The 19282-nt window shown below is 26.4% G+C and overlaps 4 protein-coding genes and 1 long non-coding RNA gene across 5 annotated transcripts in view; 3 read left to right on the top strand and 2 right to left on the bottom strand.

Moving 5' to 3' along the window:
• The window catches only part of LOC114128100 (uncharacterized), a 66260-nt gene extending 64232 nt beyond the window's left edge, over positions 1-2028 (top strand). Inside the window, exons 8-9 of the mRNA XM_027992532.2 lie at positions 1383-1523; positions 1708-2028. Of these exons, the coding sequence (XP_027848333.2) occupies positions 1383-1523; positions 1708-1865 (299 nt within the window). The 3' untranslated portion in view covers positions 1866-2028. The remainder of the gene's footprint in view (positions 1-1382; positions 1524-1707) is intronic.
• Positions 2029-2197: 169 nt separating this feature from the next.
• Positions 2198-4666, bottom strand: LOC114128078 (elongation factor Tu). The gene is made up of 4 exons (XM_027992495.2): positions 4029-4666; positions 3644-3972; positions 2590-3239; positions 2198-2534 (listed from the first exon to the last, which is right to left on the bottom strand). Exons 1-4 carry the CDS (start codon positions 4159-4161, stop codon positions 2324-2326), a joined length of 1323 nt encoding a protein of 440 aa, XP_027848296.1. The 5' UTR covers positions 4162-4666; the 3' UTR covers positions 2198-2323.
• Positions 4666-6670, top strand: LOC126551481 (uncharacterized). The gene is made up of 2 exons (XR_007605384.1): positions 4666-5057; positions 5158-6670. It is a non-coding gene; the product is annotated as an uncharacterized LOC126551481 (long non-coding RNA).
• A 3145-nt stretch (positions 6671-9815) lies between these two features.
• Positions 9816-14523, top strand: LOC114127971 (multiple inositol polyphosphate phosphatase 1-like). Its single transcript, XM_027992362.2, has 7 exons — positions 9816-10117; positions 12213-12505; positions 12577-12693; positions 12789-12912; positions 12986-13086; positions 13160-13269; positions 13347-14523. Exons 1-7 carry the CDS (start codon positions 9961-9963, stop codon positions 13783-13785), a joined length of 1341 nt encoding a protein of 446 aa, XP_027848163.1. The 5' UTR covers positions 9816-9960; the 3' UTR covers positions 13786-14523.
• A 774-nt stretch (positions 14524-15297) lies between these two features.
• LOC114127990 (uncharacterized) lies at positions 15298-16254 on the bottom strand. Its single transcript, XM_027992386.2, has one exon. It carries the CDS (start codon positions 16252-16254, stop codon positions 15298-15300), a length of 957 nt encoding a protein of 318 aa, XP_027848187.2.
• Between the last annotated feature and the right edge of the window lie 3028 nt (positions 16255-19282).

The following is a 19282-nucleotide window of genomic DNA, read 5'->3' on the forward strand; positions in this document are numbered from 1 at the left end:
AAAACAATCGGTACTTCTTTCGACCAAATATGTTTAAATAATTTTCTTTTTGTCTACGGTTTCGCGTTTAATATCTTAGAGACCACTGTCTCAAAATTAGTTTAATAAAGCCATTTACCATAACCCAGAGAGCACCACGAAGAAGTTGCTTTTATTACTCTCCAAAAGTGTACTGTTTATGTAGATACATTAAAATAATAAATAATTATTATATAATATAAGTACAAATTGATGTATTATACTCGATTAAATATATTATCCACTTGGCACTTACAATACTTTCCTTAAGATAAAACTTCAATTAGAAAAATGAAAATAAAATCCAATAATATAATAATGAAGGGTTAAGTCAGCATGAGTTTATTTAATCTTGGTATTCAACTATACACTCACATGATTAATTAATATATGAACATAAATCCTTTTTTTTTAACAATGTTAGGTAAAAACAATTAATTAGTAATACCTACTTATCTTTATCATACAATAATTATTTTAATGTAAGTACACTAACGCAATATATTTTTGAAGAGTAATAGAAACCACCTCTTCGTAGTGCTTTCTAGGTTATGGTAAAAACTTAATTTAATTCATTTTAAAATGTTACTTCCCAAGATTTGAAATTTGAAATGTTGGTCAAAAAAATGAAATTATGTTTGGGTGAAAAAAGGAAGGTCATTTTTGGGGGAAAGGAGTATTGTCCCTTCAAAAAGTTCAAACAATTTCTTTATTAAGTTAAATATAGTAGGTAAATTACATAATATGACATCCCATATTGTTGGTTGATAAGTATAAGAAGGACCCCAGTCTTTCCAATTTTATTAATTCGTTAATCATTGTACCTTTACAAAGAAATCATATAATTGCAAGATATTTGGCTATTTAAATCACTAGTATATTAGATATATATTATACGGCATTAATTGAATGGCATTGATAATGATATTGATATAACAATTAGTACAAAATTATAAACTCTTAAGTACCATTGTTTTTCTACCATAATGAATTCTCAAATAAATTAATATTAGTTATATCTTAAATATATATCTATTATATTTATATAAATACTGGTATAGGTGTAAAAACAAATTAATTTCTTAACTGATGTATACTTTAATACTTTGATACTTCAATTAACATAGTTAAAAGTGATAATTTTCATAGAAATGACAATAGTAAAAATCAAACCAATTTGTAAAACAATACAGATAATATTTAAGTGCCGAGATACCTAGAAGTAATATTGTAATATTATAAATGATTTTTAAGATAAAACTTTTGTAAAGAAATTGTAACATATACGTCATATGTATATCTTCTTAGACACTAATTATTTTTATTTATTACCAACATCCTTATTATATTTTTTTAACTTGCAGATGTCATTGCAAATAGAGTGTTTGGACCATTAACTAAAATAGTATTATCAAAAGACGGTTCTGGTTTAGGCTTTAGCTTGGAAGGTGGAAAGAATTCACCAACTGGTGACCAACCATTAACAGTGAAAAAGATTTTCACAGGTTAGTAAATTTACTTAACTTTTGGTTCTAATAACATTAATATTTATTGCAACAAAATATAATATATTAAAACATATTAAATAAATAAGTTCAAAACTTATCTAATAAGCATATTATGCTTGGATATGGATGAGCTTAAAATTACATTAATATTTTAACAATGGGTAATTAACTATTTACCCAGGTGGTTGTGCAGAGCAATGTGGACAAATATTAGCCGGAGATGAATTGGTTTCAGTAAATGATATAGACGTGACTGGGATGTCACGTACTGAAGCTTGGAATTTAATGAAGAGGCTAGTAAACGGAACTGTTACACTCTGTATACGACATGTAGTCTAAATACTATTATACTAGCATTAAGCATATAATATATTTTTATTGTTATGAAAATCTAAAATTATATATTGTATCTTTATTTATATCTAACTTAAAAAAATAATTTTTAAAAAATTTGTTATATTAATTGGCAATAAAATTATTTTACCATCTTTGTAAAATACAATTTTAATAATAATTATTTAATAAAAAAAGTAGTTAGATTATTGTAAAAAATAATACTATTAGTATGATTTTAATTTATATATAATTTAATTTTAAATATTGTGCCATTGTGATTAATGATGAATAGACTATGGTTTACTTAATAATATTATAAATCACAATTCACAACATATAAACATAAACTGATATATTATGTTCATGTATGTATGTATGTATAATGTATATATAAAATATATGTTATTGGTAAACATTAATAACACATACAAATAGTGAGTAGCTACATTTTGTATCACTTATTAACTTTCTGCATTCACCTTACTTAAATTGTTTTTAGATACATGTACATTTGATAAAACTTCACTAATAATACCAGTAGCAACTGTTCTTCCATTTTCTCGTATAGTAAATGGTTGTCCAATATCCATAATCATTTTATTTAATAATGTTATTATAACTTCAGCATGTTCTCCGGGCATTACCATAGATACTGATGAATTCAGATCAATTCTATGAAAAAATATAAATAAATACATATATACAAGTATATAAACAAGTTAAGTACCTGCAAAAAATGTTCCACGTATGACTGAATAATTGCTGTTGATAATTGGACGTGATTGGTTTAGACCGTCCGCCCTCTGAGCGTAGAAGAAAATAAATTGTAGCTTTAAAACGATTTTTCAGAGTCAAAGTATTAATAGGGCACAATATCATACCCTTACGTATAAATTTTGGCTTAAGGCCTCTTAACAATAAACCAACATTTTCTCCTGCTTTGGCACTTGCTACCGAATTCTTAAACACATGGATATCACTAACACTCGTTATTTTTTTTTCATCAAATCCTAATAACTCGACCTTATCATTTTTGCAAACAGTTCCTCTCTTTAATGTACCTATAACAACAGCCCCTCGGCCAGGTACTAGTAAACAATTGTCTATAGGCAATAGAAATGGAGAAGTAAAGTCACGTTTAGGAGTTGGTATGTTATTGTCAATTACATCCATTAACTTTCGTATAGACTGTTCTCCTAGTTCGGATGTGTCACCTTTTAATGCAAGAAGTGCTGAGCCAAAAATACATGGAATCTCATGTCCATTAAAACCAAAATCTGTTAATAGTTCTCGTATCTCAAGTTCAACAAGTTCAATAACATCATTTTCTGTTATATCACATTTATTAATGAATACTACCACATGTTGTACTCCAACCTAAAAAAATTCAAATACAACTAAATCAATAAAATGTTTAGTAACCTAAACATTTTTTGAATTTTATAATTTACTTTTTGTTAATTGATTAATAGGGCTTTGTCGAAACTCATATAATGGTAACAAAATTACAAGAAATAAAATAAAGAGAATCAATAATTTATTTAAAATACTTAATTATATAAAGTTATACGAAGACAACAACATCAAAACAATAGGTACAGTGTTAGTGATTTTCAAAATAATCTGGAATGAAAAAGTTGAGTTTTTATTACCATATTATATGGACCCAATATAAAAAAGTTTTAAAAACAATTAAAATAACTTTCATTCAATAACTACAAATAATAAGTAATGTAAGTAATGATTAATATCAACAATGAAAAAATAAGATAAGTATTTACTTGTTTAATCAATAGCAAATGTTCTCGAGTTTGGGGCATTGAACCATCTGTAGCAGCCACTACCAAAATAGCACAGTCTATTTGAGATGCTCCAATGATCATGTTTTTGACAAAGTCAGCATGACCAGGACAGTCAACATGGGCATATTTACGCTTTAATGTTTCATAACCAATATGTGCTATATTTATAGTTATACCTCTAGCTTTCTCTTCAGGAGCCTTATCGATTTGATCATAATCTACAAATTTTGATAGACCATCTTTTTCAAGCACCTTAGTAATGGCTGCTGTCAGTGTAGTTTTTCCATGATCAACGTGTCCAATAGTACCTATTTGTACCGCACTAATTAAGCATAACTATGTTTTAAAATCTTTCTAGACTTACCAATGTTGCATGTTGGTTTAGGATTCGTACAGTATAATTTAATCGTTGTTTGGCTGGTCCTATATATTCTATTATAAAAAAATATTTTCCTGCACCACGTAGTGTTTAATGAGCAAAGTGATTTTAAGAACATTTCGTTCTCAAAACTAATTTAATATTCTCAAAGTACAACACAGACTAAGATATTTTGGTACGCGGTGTACGATATGTTGTACACTATTATAATAATTATAAGAAAAAGTTAGTGGTTATTAATAAAACTAATATAATACTAGCTACTTTATACCTACTACCTAATAATTATTTCATATTATTATAATTTTTATCATTAACTGATGAAAAAATATTAAATAATAATATTATGATCCCCATTCCCCGGTCACGGTTATTATCTACAGCCGTGATTACAGTTGAGATATTGATACTGTTATCTAAAAACCTTTGGTACCACGTGACGACGGTAAATCGTTACGGGACCAAAATGTTCGGGTAGTTGCAATAAAAAAAAGAATGCAATTATGTGTGCCCGAAAAGGCGTAGTTATTTATTTGAATTAAAATAACAAGAATAAATATTCATTCAGAAAATAAAAATATTTTACAAAAATACGTACGTCGACATCGGGAAGAATAACTCGAGACGGGGGAACAAAACGCGTGACGACGGTCGTAAGAAAAGTGGTGATAATGCGTGAACACTGCGTACATCACAGATATAGATAATAAACTAGATTGCTAACAGTATAAATCGACAAGCTAGCCGACGGACGCCGATTTTCCGCCATGTTGGTTATGGGCTCTGGTATTTTATCAATTTTTATTATTGAAGTGATAATATAATACACATAATTATTATTATTTATTATGATTCTTGAATTCGTAAATATTTCCTTAGAATTTAAAATAATAATAGTATCTTTTATAAGTCATCAAGAGAACTTTCAACTTATTACCTAAGTATCTCAAAAAGTCAAAAATATTTAAAGAACTAATCTTACTGCTACAAACAATGAAACAACATAAAACATAAGTAATATTAACCTAATAATATATTTTAGGTGTAAAAAAAATATATGATTATAAGTTATTAAACAAAATTGTCTTATGCAACTTTTGTCTTTTGTTGACAGAAGATTTCATAATTGAAAAACTTAAAATTTTGCTGTAAGAATGTATACGAATATTTAAATAAATACGGCTTACTACGTTAATAATATTTATCTTGTGAGGACGTGAATGCATTTCAGTGTCTTCAAAACATTTATTTGTTTCTGGAAGTAAATTTGAACATAATGCAAAAGAATTTTGAACCATTATCATAATTTTTTGATCCATATTTTGTATAAATAATTTATTTTTGTTAATAATTATACACTTCAAGTATTGTTCCGTTAATTTGACAATTTTGAAAACACTTTCAGATGCTAATTGAAGACCTCCTCGGTTTTTTATATTTGTCAAGTTATTAAATGATTTTTATTTTTTTGACAATAAGCATGGTCATTTACCTATGTTATTTGATTTATTGATTAATGCCTTAATGTCATTTGGACACTGCAAAACTGGAATAAGTTTTTTTACTATATAACCAGAAATATAGTATAATACATTATATTTATTTTATTATTTGCATTTACTGAAATTAATTACTAATTACTACCTATATATACTTGCCCCCCGGCTCCCCCAACTAATATTCCTAACTACGCCCATGACAAAATATATATATTTTATCATGGCTACGCCACTGCTATCTAATATTGCTTATTATTATAATAATTATATCTTATTATTTTATACAAGCATATTTTTACTAAATTTTAATTAATTTTATTTGTGTATAACTTATTTTGCATTATTATCTATATCTGTGGGAATGGCCTATCCATTCTTTATTATCTATGACTGCGTATGCCGCCGGTTATAGGGAAAATGTCGGTAGGTGGCGTTGCGACGATTCGGTGGCGCTGTGGTAGCCACAAACCAAGATCTGTTCGCTATAATTAATAAACATAGATAATATATACCTACATATAATATATATTATCTATGGCTATAAACCATGGTTGTAAAGAAAACCATAGATAATAAAGAAATAAAAAAAATAAAAAATAATAAATATTCTTTATTATCTATGAAGAAAACTGTGCTATAAATTAAAAAAAATATTATCATTCATCAATCACAATGTTAATGAAAAAAAGAGTTGAAAAGTCAAAATTTTCAGAAAAATAAACTCTAAGAAATGGCAATCTTTGATTTTTTTGAAAATAATTAAATAAAAATTGTAACGTTTTTACCAAAATATTAAACTTATTTAAAATATGAAATACTTGTGGCCCTTATCTCTGTGAGTCTTGTGAAAAAAAAACAGAATTATTATCATTTCATTATATTAAGAGATATCGTAACGGGTAAATTCTTACGGTACACCCTATCCTAACATGGGTGTGCAAGCTTGGCTGCGTTTGGAACATAGCAAACATAACAAAATGTTATGATTTTTATAGCGGAAATTCAGTACCAATTATAGTGGGAGGCAGAAAAAATGGCCACGGAAAAAAAACTCAAAAATAAAACCTACGGAAAAAAAAATCCTAACTATAAAACACACGCCGGAAAAAAAGCCTAAAAAAATATATTGTACATAATACATTTACATTTATTTATAGATACATATTTTAAATAATATACACAGTAGTAAAATATAATACTTTATTAAATTATACATACATGATACATACATACATACTTTTTAGCAGTGGTAGGCATTAACTTATTAAAAAATTAATTTTTTTTAACTTTTTAACTTAACTAGTTAGTTACGTATTTTTGTTTAATCAAACTTATTAATATAATATAACTTATTCAGTTAAATTTTGTATTGTTTTAACTTAGCTTTTTATAGCTAATTATCATTATTGTACAGTTAAGTTAATTTTAATTTTTTTATGTAGGTATAGATATAGCCTACAAGTTATTATTATTACAAGTAAGTTATATGATTTGTGTTGTTAAGGTAACACCAGTGTGTAGCTGAATTAACCTTATAATTCAACAATAAGTTATGTATTAAGATCATGTTGTATTAACTATTGATTGTTATCGTTTTGACACCATTTTATTATTGTCTCAAATGAGACAAATGTAATCAATGATTATTAATTAACCCTTAATAAATGTTGATTTTGCTTAAATAAGTTTAACTTTTTTATACCTAATAGTTTTTCAACACCAAGCTTACTTCAGCTAGATTTCTACACTCAAATGTGTTTAATATTGACACGTTTTGTTGTTAATTCAATACAAGATTTCTATGTGTGATAATTAACCATACAATCTATATTTTACACAATAATATTATACCCTGTCAATAAATTTCATTTTTATTGCCCAACCTTTGATAAGCATTTTGACATTTAATTTAATTTATATTGCTGATATATTTGATATGATAAAATTATTTAAAAAATATTATTATTTATTATTAAAAATATATTATATGATTGTAAATCCATTGTATAATCAACAATCAACAACAGTTTATAAAATATTTCATAATATTAGATTAGGTACAATGATTGCACTTTTATTTTCTTGGACTTTTTTTCCGGGGTGTGTTTTTTAGTTTGGGTTTTTTTTCCGTGGGTATTTTTTGGGGATTTTTATCCGTGGCCATTTTTTCCGCGATTCACCAATAGTACCCTCCATTTACATAAAAATTGCAATTCAGCATTTCCGGTCTTATCTCATTTTATCATATACGGTATTCCTATTTCTTATTACATTATAATACAGTAATCATCATTGATTAATAATAGTAGTTTTGTTTTATTATTGAATATTATTACTCTATGCCCTATGGTAAGCATTATCTAAGCATCATGATCAGCGACCATCCACCTCCTGTGTTAATAGTCTTATGATCAAATGTTTCCAAAAAGAGTTTTTTCGGTATGCTTTTTAACATAAAATATCTTCTGTCCTCCTCACGAGTATGCGCCAATTTTTTACATGTACACTTGTTCTTAAATTTACCTCAGGTTTTGGTTAGATTCTCCATACGGAGGGCCGTATTTACGCCTAGGCCAGCAAATTTTGTAAGAAATGGAAAAAAATTCATATATAAATATTTACTACATTTTTTTTTTTTTTTGAAGTAAGGGTGGCATATTTAAAAGGGCCTAGGGTAGCACTAATTTAGGTTCTAAATCCTGCACTTTCCACACATTTGGCCTAATGTATCATACAGCTCAACGTTTCTCAAAGTGTGGGTCGCGACCCACTGGTGGATCGTCAGTCAATTTTTGGTGGGTCGCGAAAAATTTTTTGAATAATATAATATGTAGATTCAAAGAAATTTATGTTAAATTAATATTAAATATATTATTATAATAATATAATACCAAAAATTACGTAGTTATTAAATAATAATTCATACTAAATACCTAATAAAAATGTACACATATTTATATAATATAAATTTTTTTTTTACTATTTTTTGAAAAGTAAAACAATGTGGGTCGCGGTATTAAAAAGATTGAGAACCACTGATATAGCTCCGTTTCATGTTTACCTATTCTTCAGAAAATTATATCAATTAAATTCTCCATTCAACCGCATGACAAGGAACAACATTGAGGACTTAATTTTTTTTCTCTTAATAAATTCTTTACCTATTAATTTCTTAAGTGCGCTTCACTTTTTGTTTTGTTTTTTCTCTACTTCACCTTAGTGCCATGTATATAATATATTTAATATTGTATTATTTTTTTCCTTTATTTATTGTACCTATTTCTCAATTCTTCAACTATAGTAGATATATAACTTTGAAAATATCTTTTGTCGAATATGCTATAAAGTAAATAATAAATAAAATAAATACATAATTCATTATATTTTTTTTTTTATATATAATTTTATTAGAGAGTATACAATCTATACTTGAAGGCATAATAAGAATTTATGCTACATTATATTAAAAAACATGAATAGGGTGAGGAAAGAAACCGTCCAGTGATCGCACTTCCTTTTGATTAAATATAATATGTGTAACTATATATTTTTTAAAATTCATTATATAAATAATTATAACTTAATTATAGTATTAATTTAATCCGCGTGTGTTTTTACGTGTTATACAAATGTACAACAAGTAAATTTTCGTTCAGTAGAATACATTTTGTATTGTTAGCTTTAATATGCAAATTTACTTGTAAGTGAACTAAAAGTAAAACTGTAAAAGTATACATTATCTGATCTCTCATAGGTTTGTTTTTTTGATATCTTCTTTAATTTTAGTGAGTTTTGTACTTTTTTCAGTTATGAGTAGGTATGTAAAAATGTAAAATATTAAAATATTAATATGTTCATAACGTGATTAATAATTAAAATACCATATAGAAAACGAAAGATAGATTATAGATAGTATTGTAATACTTCAATTTTATAATAGGTAAGTGATTCATAAATATATAGGTAATAATATAATGTAAATACAACGTCCTCTTAATATTAGTTTTTTCTTTCTTTTACCAATTTATTGTATCAAATAATAATTAGATACCTGCAAGTATCTATACATATTATTAATATATTATTATCCATTAACCTACTTTTAAGTTCATACCAAAGCAAATAATAATAGATTAATTAACATTTAACTCAACAATTGTTGAGTACACATATATAATATAGTGTTCTACAAAAGTTATCTAATTTAAAACAGTGGGGGTAGTAGAGTTTGGGTTATTTTACCACTCTAAAATTATTAATCTTTAATTGAAAACTGTAATAGAATGAGATTTTAAACACATTGAAATAAAAGTTTTTACTGTTATACCTATAGTTAGGTTATAAAATAACATTGTACATTGTAAAAAATATCTTATAATTTTTTTTTACTCTAAGTAATACACAGAATTTATTTTAAAATGAAATTTTCCGTGATTATACTGCTACTGTTAATATTTAATTACGCTAAATGTGAATCAGATAAATGCTTTTACTATGATGATCACCCTTTTCCATTCTTTGCTTCAAAAACTGCATATAATTATGTGTCAGCCAAACAAAACTACACTCAACCAAGTAAGTTGCACTTAATACTTATTTACATATTAAGTGCAATTTTATATTGTATGAATTTATAAGAAACATTCTATCAAAATACCTATAAAATTATCGTGGATAGTGATTTTTTAAACAAATTTTTAATTTATGTAATTCCACAATCCACAGAAATGAATTCTGAAATGCTTCAATAATTTCAAACTGTTCAACTTAAAATCCTTCAACACATATAGTTAACGCTCCTACTTAACTTATCTAATGGAATTATCCTTTATAAAAAAAAATCCAGCCTTATAATACAATAATACATTAAAATATTATTTACTCATAAAATATCGCAAAGTTAGGTTGTACCTACTAATTATATCATAAATTAATTATGAATCGTATATAATATATAGTTTAAAATTAAATAAAATGTATATATAATAGAAAAATAGAAATAAAAATCCCTACTTATTATATACCTACCCTATGGTCTATTGTATTAATTTATAGTGGGGAGAAATGTATATAACTAAATCTCTAAATATATTTTATAATATTATGTTTTATGATATTGCTATAAATGCTATTATAAAGTAGTTTATTTCATTGTTATAAAGTAGGTTGATGTAATTTTTACAAAAAATATCGCACTCATAAGTATTATTAATATAATACATAGTTAATAATACCTATGCAGGGGCGTGCTCAGCTTTTTTCAATAGGGGGTGGGTGAGGGGATGAACTGTATTTTATTTTGTTGATTGTTTCGTATACTACGATTACTCGGACGTATACCAAAATAAATTAAAACCAAAAATGATGTGAAATACTTTATTTGAACGCGACGTCCAGTGCGGTGATCGAGTCATACGATCACCACCACTGACCCTTTTGCTGCCTTAACCATATCTCTTATATACTAATTGTTACATCTTTCTCTTATTATACTAATTTACATTTCATACACCTTAACTTACGTAATTATTATTTTAATCAGATTAATAACAAATTGTATTTACATTTCTTACTACTATGTTTTGATTACTATGCTAGCTAAAATATAAAAGTTTATTAACACTATATTTCACAATAATTGTTATCTTAACTTATTTAAATGCTTTTTTTTATTATTGCTTAATAATTATGGAAATTCATTAAATCCTAATATAACAATTATCATAGACACAAAATGTATAAATGCATAAGAAAAAAGTTCATGGGGAGATATGATACCCCCCCTCCCCCCATAAGCACGTCCCTGTACTTATGAACAGGTTTATAGTAAAACAGATATTATCTATAAATGAAACTGCATATTTTAAAAAATTCATGGCGCATAGAATATTCATAGTATAAGTAGGTACGTAAATATTTTAAATGAATAATGTTTTTGAATTATAACAAAATAATCAACTAAGTTATTTATTGTTTAAAGTTATTATTTCGTTTAAATTTTAACTTCAAATGTCTTTTAAAAAATTGAGCTTATATTCGTATAGACTATAGGTAGGTACCTATATGTTTTACCTTTTTTGAATTCAACATGAACTACTTATGCGGAATTTTGTAATCAAATGTCAAGCCTTAACTACAAAAATTAAAAATGTTATATGTTTTAAAATGTCAGTTAAAAAAATTAAAGCGTAGTTTGTTATTTTACTTTTATAGATAGTAATATGAAAGCCTAAGTGTTGTCTAGTTGGTTATACATTTTAATAAAACCTAATCCCGGTAAAAAATTGAAAAATTATCTAATGTAGGTACATACAATATTTTTCTAATGTAAAATAATAATGGCAAAATATCCTCTTAAAAATAATTTCTACAATATGTAAAATATAACAAACAATACATTTAAACATTATATTCTTATACCATAAAGTATTAATTGCAATTTGCAATTTATAATACAGTTTTATAAAAATATTACTATATTTTTAAAGTAATATGCGTCTCTCTGTACCGTCTGTGAATATAAATAATAACGACCATTACTTATATATACATATATTAACATTCAATAGTGTTCTTTCTTATATTTTATACAGTCTATGTAATTATCAATTAATTGGATTGATAATAACTAGTGAGTTCATAAATAAATTATAATTATAATTTTTAATAGATTGTAAGACATTGCAATTGTGGATGTTGTCAAGACACGGAACGCGACATCCCGGAAGAGATACTATTCATAAAATATCAAATTTAAACGAGTACAAAAATAACTTAACCAATAATTCTAGTTTATGCAAAGAAGACTTCGAGGCGATTAAAACATGGGTTTTTAATTTGACAGAAAAAGACGAATACAAACTCAATAGTCAAGGTATAAACGATTTGTCATCTCTGGGATTAAGACTTCAAAGTTTATACGAAGATATATTCAACCAACCTTATAATCCCATGACATATAGTGTAATTTTATTATTTAACATTTAATATCATGAATATATAAAGTATAAATTTAAAACGTTATGTATTTTCAGGTGTTATCATCGAATAAAGAAAGATCAAGGGATAGTGCATTTTATTTTTTAAAATCTGCTTTTAATGTGAATGTTACTGATATACCATTAATAAATAGTGATGATAAAAAATTAAACGTAACTTTTATTTATAATAAAAAATAAATAAATATTTCTGTATTCTTTTTAAATATAAATAAGTAAATAAGTGATACATCATACTTCATTTCTAGATATCCAAATTTGAAAATAAACACGATAATGAAGAATTAAAGAAATTTCGTTGTAGTATTCACGTGCAAGAGGTAGTTGTCAGCGTATCGAAGATTTTGGGACTGGATCGTAATCTAACATTTAGTAAATCTTAAAAAATACATTTCGTTTGTTTTTAAAAATTAAATTTGTATTATGTATAGATACGATTTTATAGATATTATAAAAGCTATGTATGACTCATGTCGATTCGAAAGATCAATCAACTTAAATTCTCATCCAGCTTGGTGTGCTGTATTTTCTCAAAAAGATTTAGAAGTAAATTTATTAATGATATTTGAAATCAATCAATATTTATTGTTTAATCATTAATTATTGTATACTTTTATAGGTTCTTGAGTACGATGAAGATTTAAAGTATTACTACTTAAACGGATATGGTAACTCTTACAACGAAAGACTTGGCTGTCCGATTGTGAAAGATCTCATGAATAACTTCAAGTGAGTACAATACTAAAATTGCAACTATACAATCCTTATTTATTTATCGGTTACTAGTGATTTTTTTATTTTAATAGAAATAAATCTCAAACACAACTCGGGCCAAAAGGAGTATTTTATTTTGGTCATTCGTCAAACGTGTTTAGTGCAATTGTTAGATTAGGATTTGCTAGAGACACTATACCTCTACTAAGCTCAAACTTCAATAATATGCGCGATAGAAAATGGAAATCGTCGTATTTGAGTCCTTTTGCATCAAATTTAATGGCCGTACTTTACGAATGCCATGGTGTGAAAAAAGTAACTTTTTTTGTTAACGAAGTCCCAATGACCGTGGAGAAGTATGGATGTACATTATGTCCATGGGAGTTGATCGAAAATATGTTTGACCCCATTATTTCTAATCCATCCTGTACATTTGATGAAAATTCGTCTGCTTTCAAAATATCTAGAACAATGAATTTACTTTTTCTCACTTATATATTAAACATTTTTTATTATTTTTATTATTCCTAGAGTTTTTACATAAAAATAATTACAGCTCAAATATTTACATAAGACATCTTATAAAATTATTTATTTACACTTTATTGAAGTAAATCAATTTGTCACATACGAATTAATTTTTTTATACAATTAGGAAATTATATTTTTGAACGTTTTTGCGAATGTTCTAAAATGACTAAAATATACCATTAATTAAAATAATATGGAAACTTCATAAAATAATTGATTACAATTTAATACTTTATAATAACTATATAAAAATATTTTACCCACATGCATTAATGCTTCGCCAATAACGTTAAAATTGTTGTATTAATAGTTGTATTAGTAATAATAATGACAATAATGTATAAGTCTTTTACCTCTACTAAGTACTACATAATAGTTCTTTATTTTACATTTATAGTTATACACCGAAATACTTAGGTTGATAATGATTAATTTTTATTATTTATTTGTATTAAGTATTTATTACGTTTTAATGGTATTAGTGTATCATCACTATAATATTGGCTTTTATTTATTGAAATTCTACTTCAACTTATCAATACTTTGAGTAAGTACTTGAGGTTGAGGATTGTTCATATGATATTTTTATCATATTTCTTCACCTATTCAAAATATGCGACAAGTAAAAGCTGTATTCATCTAAATTAATAAAGTAACCTGTAGATTAAAGTATTAAACTATATGAATGTTTTATATTAGTTGTCAAGTATTATTAATATGAATAATAACATAAACGTGTGTTTTGTATACTTTTATTGTCGACAATATAGATCGTAATGAAGTACATTATATTTCTACTCTAATGATCGATGGACAGTCCCCACCGATCGTAATATGATATTTATGCTTACAATTAATATAAGGGTGATCTACTTTCCGCCAAAATCGACCTTTCCGTTTACCGCCAATACAAAAATATATATTTAAATAACATATATTTACAATATTTATATATTTTTATATATTTTAAGGAACCTTTTACCGCCACCACAAATTCCAGTTTCTATATTTTGGTAACCCCTTGGTAATAATTTTTAAAATAACAAAAATAATTAGGTAATCAATTTTTAATTAAACATATGATTTTACAAAAAAAACATTCAAGTGATACTTATAATTAAAATTATACAGAATATTGTATAATACATTACGAAAAAGTCAATATTACGACGTAAAATAGTAAAATACAATATCACAGTCAAACATTTATACTATTTATTTATTTCTTATAGTTATACGCAATTGATTTTACAAATGTATATCGACATATTTCTCCCCTTTCATACTTGTCAATTAAATTCTGGTTTTTTATTTGTCTTCTTAAAATTTGATTTCGTGGTGTTTTTTGTTCACTGACGCTTCTTAGTTTGCAATAAACGTCAGTTTGAACTTCATCGATTAAAACATTTAACCATTGTAAAATAGATGGTGAATGTCGATAAAAACTATTTTTAAAATGTGAATGAAATGACTCACAGGCGTTTGTTGTGCGTGTAAGTTCTGAAGATGCAACTATGCAAGTGGCCAAAGTTTTGGAGGGTAAATACAATCTTCAGAAATATATGTTTCTACAAAATAATCAGAAAACTTTTGTAGTCTTTCATCGAACGGACACTCGCTCATAAAATCGTCGGTGAAACAATCACTTACATCTTCCGGATTTAGAAATAATAATCCAAATATATTACGTAACCATTTACTAATTTCAGATGACTCGTCTTTATACACACTTGATAAGCCAATTTCTTGTATTTTACGGTACCAAGACTGGGTCAAGTGAAATCGGCATCCTGATATATTGGTTTGCGTCCACATTCCAGAAACTGCATTAATTATAGCCCTTTCAAAATCTACAGTAATATTAGCTGGAGAAAAATTTAACCCCAAGTCTTTGCATTTTTTGCTTATTGCACGAAAAACATAAATATACATTTGTTTACATTTATTTGGTAATAAGCAAAAAACTAATGGAACATAGTAACCATTAAGATATCCAAGAATCGAAAAAAATTGTAAAAAAAAACGAGCACTATAATCGAAAGTTCCGTCCATATAAATATTATCAACTATAGATAAAAATCGAAGATTTGTTTCACACGAAAATATTATTATATTTTCTTTTTCGTCATTGACCAATAAAAAATGTTCACTTTGTTTGGTTTTCACGTCAATTAAATTAAGTACGTTGTGAGCATCAGCTATATTAGTAGGATTTGGGGGCATAATTTTCCGTCGGTTTTCATAAATATTCTTTCGGATTCTAGTTATATCGTTAATGGTTATATCACTTATATCTGATGAATTACTATTTTGTGCGATTTCAGTGAGAATAATTTTTTTTGGTCTGGTACTTACATTTTCAATAGCTTTTCTTTTACATGCTGTATTAAGCACCTGCTTCTTCAATGCTTGGCTGGAATATTCACCATGATTGTGCTGTGCAGGTGTATCTGTATTGTTAATACACATATTATTTTCATCTGTATACACTTTTGCTGTATAATTTTTAATAGTACACCGCCAACGAATAAGTCCTTTATAACTTGATTCAATTCGAAATTTAAAATTATTTAAAATTAACTGTTTTTTACCACGATTACTTTCAATAATATTTCCCATTGTGCGGAGCGTACTTTTTTTTCGCGAACTTCAACACAAACTAAAATGTTATAGGTATCGTAAAATCTATAAAAGATCAAACCAGACAAGCGTTATCTTTATTGTCAGTTGTCGCATGAATTTTAAACATAATCTTTCCTCTCTTTTATATTAATAGAGAAAAAACATGATTGTGAAAATGTTATCTGCGTGATAAATATACGTAGGTATATAATATAATATTTTAATTCTTTCAATCAACGGTTTGGTTAGGTTTTAAAAATCATTACCAAGGGGTTACCAAAATATAGAAACTGAAATTGGTGGTGGCGGTAAAAGGAAATATATATTTTTGTACTGGCGGTAAACGGACTTGGTGGTAAACGGAAAGGTCGATTTTGGCGGAAAACGGCGACGCCCTTAATATAAATGTGTGTAGTATAAAATATTGTAAAAGCTGAATATGCAACATTAGTTAAAGGTTTAAAGTAAAATAATATTATAAATAAAATTATTCTTGTTTATTAGTTATTACTTGTATAAGTCATAAGATAACTTCATTTATTAGGGTTCCGTACCTCAAAAGAAAAAAACGGAACCCTTATAGGATCACTTTGTTGTCCGTCTTTCCGTCCGTCTGTCAAGACCCTTTTTCTCAGGAACGCGTGGAGATATCAAACTGAAATTTCTATATGATACTAAGGTCGACTGTCCCTGGAAGCTGTAGAAAAATCAACCATCTAAGCCAACGCAGTCAAAAGATACAGCCATTTAGGCCGCAAATTTCCGCAAATTTTCGAAACTCGCACGGGAATCAAAACCTACGGGGTACTTCCCGTGAACTTAGAATCTTGAAATTTTGTACGAAGTCACGTCTTATAGTACAGATATAGGAAAAATTACGAAAACCATAAATTTTTAGTTTCATCATATAAAAATAAAATATTTTTGACAATTTTGAAAATTTCAAAGTTACTACTTCTTATCTCATGAACGCGTTGATAAATATAATTGTAGTTACCGCAATGGCCGCAACTTACCTTTATGTATTGAGAGGAGACAACATTTTTCAATCAGCTTGTTACAATAAAATATAACACGCTGAATTACCCGTCGTGTCCGGGTTAAAGTATAAAAACATTAATAATAATTCAGTAAATTTGATAATATTTTCAAATTCTTATTCATCTGTTAATTCGAACTTCAATGTTCAATGTGGTACTATTCATACCTTTTTCAGTCACCATTTACAAATCTGGTTCAAATTTAATTTTTAATTAACATTTTTGTACCAGATTTCTAAATAGTGACTAAAAATACTGTAAATAAATAACTTTGATAAAAAAGCTTGCCCTTACAATTGTTATATTATAAAATAAACGATAGATGTTAATATAAAATGAAGGATTACTGGAACGATAAAGATACCTTTGCCATTAATTTATGATTAGCTTTTCATATTTTAATGTTATAAATTTCATTTTGCAATAAAAATACCATAACTATGACTCGATTGTCGTGTTGGTTGAACTTTTACTTATATACCTACAGGTTTGTACGGAACCCTCGGTGCGCGAGTCCAACTCGCACTTGACCGGTTTTTTTTATTATTGATTCAACATCAATATTTTTAAATTTAATATAATTTTATGCAAATAAAATTGGTTTTTGAATCATATACATCTAATGTTTAATGACATCAGAAGTTAAAATCCTATTTTTTATTATATTAAGTCTTATATTACTTATAACTAAATATTATAATAGTCTAGCTTAGCCATCCACGATATTTTTTGGGTACCTACTCAACGAAGTGATGAATGTGTTGATTTTACAATGATGTGTGTGTGTGTCTGTTTGTATATGTACACCATAAATTGTCAAAATAATGCTTCAATTTCAAACTTTAGGGATGGTTTCCAATGGCAAAGTGAATATTCTTGGTGCATTATACAGGTTAAAATTCAAAATTTTCTCACAGATTTTAAAAAAATTGAGAAAAACAAAAAAAAAAATGACCAAAAAAAGGGGAATTATTACGCAAAACAAGTTTTTGACAAAATCGATTTTTTATATAGTTGTAACTCAAAAACTAATCACTATAAATATACTTGAAATTGAATTTTTCACCAAGTATTTATATTAGCGTTATCTATACATGGTTAAATTTTCAAAATATTTTGAATTTTTGAGCTATTATTGACGACTGAATTTTTTGATTTTTCTGAAATTTTTTTTTGAAGTGTCGATTTTGGGTGCAAAAACTTGAAAATGTAATACAAAGTTCTTCAGAAGTTAGTCTTACAGTGATTCAAAAATTATAAGAATACATGAGCACAACTTTTTTATTAGCGTTTGAAGTTCAAATATTGACAAAATTCTACAAATTATTTTGTAGTTAAAATTTATAAAACATTTTGTAGAAGTAGTCAAGAGTTGATAATTTAATACAAGATTTTCCATAAGTTTAGCTTACAATAATTATAAGCTAACTTAAGTTTTGGGGTATTCTGGTCATTAAAATATAAGCCACCTTTTTCACCACCCATTGGAAAATATTTCCTAGTTAGGCTGATAAATCATCTTCGTTCAAAATCGTTTTTCGTATATACCTATCCAATATAGGTACATTGCCAATTACTGTCTACTAAAAATATTGGTTTTCTATAATTTTAATATTGAGATTGTGAAGAGTTCCATAATACTATATTAGATATAAATATTTCATTAAATAATATATATTATTTATTGCTATTAAAATATTTAGATTATACATATGAATATTATCATTGAGTTTAAATACTATAGATTACTCTCTTGCAGATTTTTTGGTGGAGTAAAATAAAAATCCCGATAAATTAATATAAGAGATTTAGGTAATACCTAAGTATATAGTAAC

Source organism: Aphis gossypii, chromosome 3, assembly GCF_020184175.1.
Source record: "Aphis gossypii isolate Hap1 chromosome 3, ASM2018417v2, whole genome shotgun sequence".
NCBI classification, from domain to species: Eukaryota; Metazoa; Arthropoda; class Insecta; order Hemiptera; family Aphididae; genus Aphis; species Aphis gossypii.

What these genes read in the sequence shown, in the direction of transcription:
- LOC114127971 (XM_027992362.2), top strand. Translation starts at nt 9,961, where the DNA reads ATGAAATTTTCCGTGATTATACTGCTACTGTTAATATTTAATTACGCT. An exon ending in ATAATCCCATGACATATAGT is followed by an intron (nt 12,506 to 12,576) that starts GTAATTTTATTA and finishes ATGTATTTTCAG; the next exon opens with GTGTTATCATCGAATAAAGA. An exon ending in TTTCTCAAAAAGATTTAGAA is followed by an intron (nt 13,087 to 13,159) that starts GTAAATTTATTA and finishes ATACTTTTATAG; the next exon opens with GTTCTTGAGTACGATGAAGA.
- LOC114127990 (XM_027992386.2), bottom strand. Translation starts at nt 16,254, where the DNA reads ATGTGTATTAACAATACAGATACACCTGCACAGCACAATCATGGTGAA.
- LOC114128078 (XM_027992495.2), bottom strand. Translation starts at nt 4,161, where the DNA reads ATGTTCTTAAAATCACTTTGCTCATTAAACACTACGTGGTGCAGGAAA. An exon ending in TAAACCAACATGCAACATTG is followed by an intron (nt 3,973 to 4,028) that starts GTAAGTCTAGAA and finishes CGGTACAAATAG; the next exon opens with GTACTATTGGACACGTTGAT. An exon ending in ACGTGGAACATTTTTTGCAG is followed by an intron (nt 2,535 to 2,589) that starts GTACTTAACTTG and finishes ATTTTTTCATAG; the next exon opens with AATTGATCTGAATTCATCAG.